The sequence below is a fragment of the Amaranthus tricolor genome, chromosome 14 (assembly GCF_026212465.1).
Source record: "Amaranthus tricolor cultivar Red isolate AtriRed21 chromosome 14, ASM2621246v1, whole genome shotgun sequence".
Lineage (NCBI taxonomy): Eukaryota > Viridiplantae > Streptophyta > Magnoliopsida > Caryophyllales > Amaranthaceae > Amaranthus > Amaranthus tricolor.
This window is the reverse complement of record NC_080060.1, coordinates 17,371,172-17,373,659: the sequence shown is the minus strand read 5'-3', so window position 1 is coordinate 17,373,659 and position 2,488 is coordinate 17,371,172. Positions and strand designations below refer to the sequence as shown.

General features: G+C 35.2%; 1 protein-coding gene across 1 annotated transcript; it reads right to left on the bottom strand.

Moving 5' to 3' along the window:
* Nucleotides 1-1,046: 1,046 nt before the first annotated feature.
* On the bottom strand, nucleotides 1,047-2,171 carry LOC130799371 (uncharacterized). Its single transcript, XM_057662470.1, has one exon. It carries the CDS (start codon nucleotides 2,169-2,171, stop codon nucleotides 1,047-1,049), a length of 1,125 nt encoding a protein of 374 aa, XP_057518453.1.
* Nucleotides 2,172-2,488: the final 317 nt, after the last annotated feature.

Below are 2,488 nucleotides of genomic sequence, written 5' to 3'. Positions count from 1 at the left end.
TGTAGATCGGAATTTGGTCTTCATTTTGATGTTCGTTTTGTGAATTTTGGTTGAGTTTGATTTTTTCAAGCCCTCTGTTTTGCTTTCTTCTTCGACTTCCATTGTTACTGTTTGAAGCTTTTGTTTGTCCATGACAACCGTCGAATCTGTCGAATCTAAGAGTGATTCGACCATACCATCATACCTTTATGACGGTTTGTGTGACCGTGGAGAATTTTGTTCTTGTTCCATTAATGGGAGGTCACACTCTTATTCAAATGAAATTCTTAAATGGACTAAAAAAGATCTTGAGGCATATCAAAAGGCGATGGAGGATGATGCTACATCTAGGTTTCGTGATTCTACTCCTTCTCCTAATGTTGAAGAAGAATTACCACAAAGTGTTCTTGAGTATTATTTGGAGTCTCCATCTCATGTTAATCCTTCAACTCCATCTAAGATTCATGAAGACCAAGTTAATTTGGTTGTCCCTGACACTCCTGAGGAAGTTATTGCTTCAAGGGGTAAAAAAAAACCCTAAAAAACGCACGTGAATTATGTAATTTTTTCTTGAATTTCCTTTGAATTGTACACTCATGATAAGTGCTGGTGATGTTTGCTGTTGGATTTGTTTGATTTTGTGATGTTTGATGTTGGATTTGTTCTAAAACTTTTTGATTTCGTCTTATTTTTTTGGAAGTCTGTTCTTAAAATTTTTGGAAAAACCACTGTGATGTGTTTATGCAATTACTTGACTTAAAATCTGAAAAATTATCTATAATTACTTGGTTGAGTAGCAATTGTGTACAATCGACGCATCATATGATTTTTTTATTCATGTACAGTAATTTGCGTCATTTCTTGTTGAAATTTTAAAAAGCTGAGAGGTTCAAAGACCTCAATGATGAATCAGGGGGCAAAAAAACTGAAATGATCATTATATAATGACGTAAATACATATGCATGACCTTAAATTTCCATTTTGATGTTGATTTCATAATTAGTTGCTCCTAAGTTTTATAGAAACAATTTTGATGATGATAAAAAATAAACTGAGGGGCTGTAATTTATAATAATCTTTGAGATTCTTCCACTGCTTTATCATATGCTTCAAGTATTTGTTGATTATGTTGTGCAGCATCTTCATTTTCTGTTTGTGTGCCTTGCTGATTTGTGCTTGGGTTAAGGAAACGTACACATTCCCTAACCAATTGTGATGGTACTCGCACTTGTATTTGTAACTTTCCATTGTCTTCTTGAACTTTCTTCCCTAGGTGTGGCTGAACATAGTCATTAGACCCTTTAACCTTTAGGATTTCATTTAAGTGGTGTTGTAATGAAATCCAAACATTGGTTAAAGTCTTTGGATGTAACTCTTCGAATGCATCTTCCACTGCTTTTATTAACTCTTTCATGTTCTTTGGAATTTTCTTATGCATAAGTGATTGTATGCTCCTAAAAAAACTCAAATCTAATATTTTACAATCGGGACTATTTGGTGGTTGTTGAGTTAGAATGAATGTAAAAGCCCCTTGCCTGTTGTTTTGTTGCCAAATTGGATCATCATTTGTTATGTGAACCCTTGCATTATCTTGTTGGATGAAAATTATCGATGGACCATCACTTGGCCATTTTCTAAGAATTGCTGGAATTAATTGTTCTATGAGCATGCTCCTATAAACTTCCTGAGTAACCGAATCAGTTGGTTTAATTTCTATAGACCCCCTTGGACGGTTAATTGAATTTCTTTGTGCTGCAACCCTACTTACGAAAGGGAAAATTCCGATTTTCCCATCAAATGTGCATTGGCCATATTGATTCCATTTAGGCCTTGCAACCGCACCTAAAAACATGGCTTTTGGAATGAATTTTGATGACTTTTTCGCCCTATATGGAATTTTTTCTTTGTGTGCTAGATAAATTCTTTGTGTCTTCTTGGTTAAGTAAAACCATTTTTCATCAATATGTATGAAGTCATACATACCTTTATACATTGGATGATGATGAATTGTATCTTCTTGAATGAGACTTAAAATCCACTCAACCCTTCTCGCCTTGTTTGCATCCGTTAAATAAGGGTGTAATGGATTTGAATGTGCCTTAATCTCCCCCCTTCGTATCAATCGCCAAACCTTTGTTGGTGCCAAGTCTAAACATGTTGCAACATCTCTTATGCATGTACGTTCACCCATTGCTTTTGATTCAAGTACGTTTGGTGGCACTTGAACTCTTTTTCATCCACAATTCTTGTACTTTGAATCGACAACATAAGGCTTGTTTTCTTCTTTGGTTTCAATTGCACGTTTCCATAAGTTTCGAATTGATCTTGGTGTGTAACCGTATTTGTTTGCTATTCGTACGAATGTACCATGTGGGAGTGTGTCACTTACTTTAAGTGACAACATTTCATGTAAAATGAGATGCCTCAACTCGTTTGTAAGCCTTGGTTTACGTTGATCTTGCTATTCTATTTGTTGTGCATCAATTTCTTGTCGTTCCTCGTCAGAAT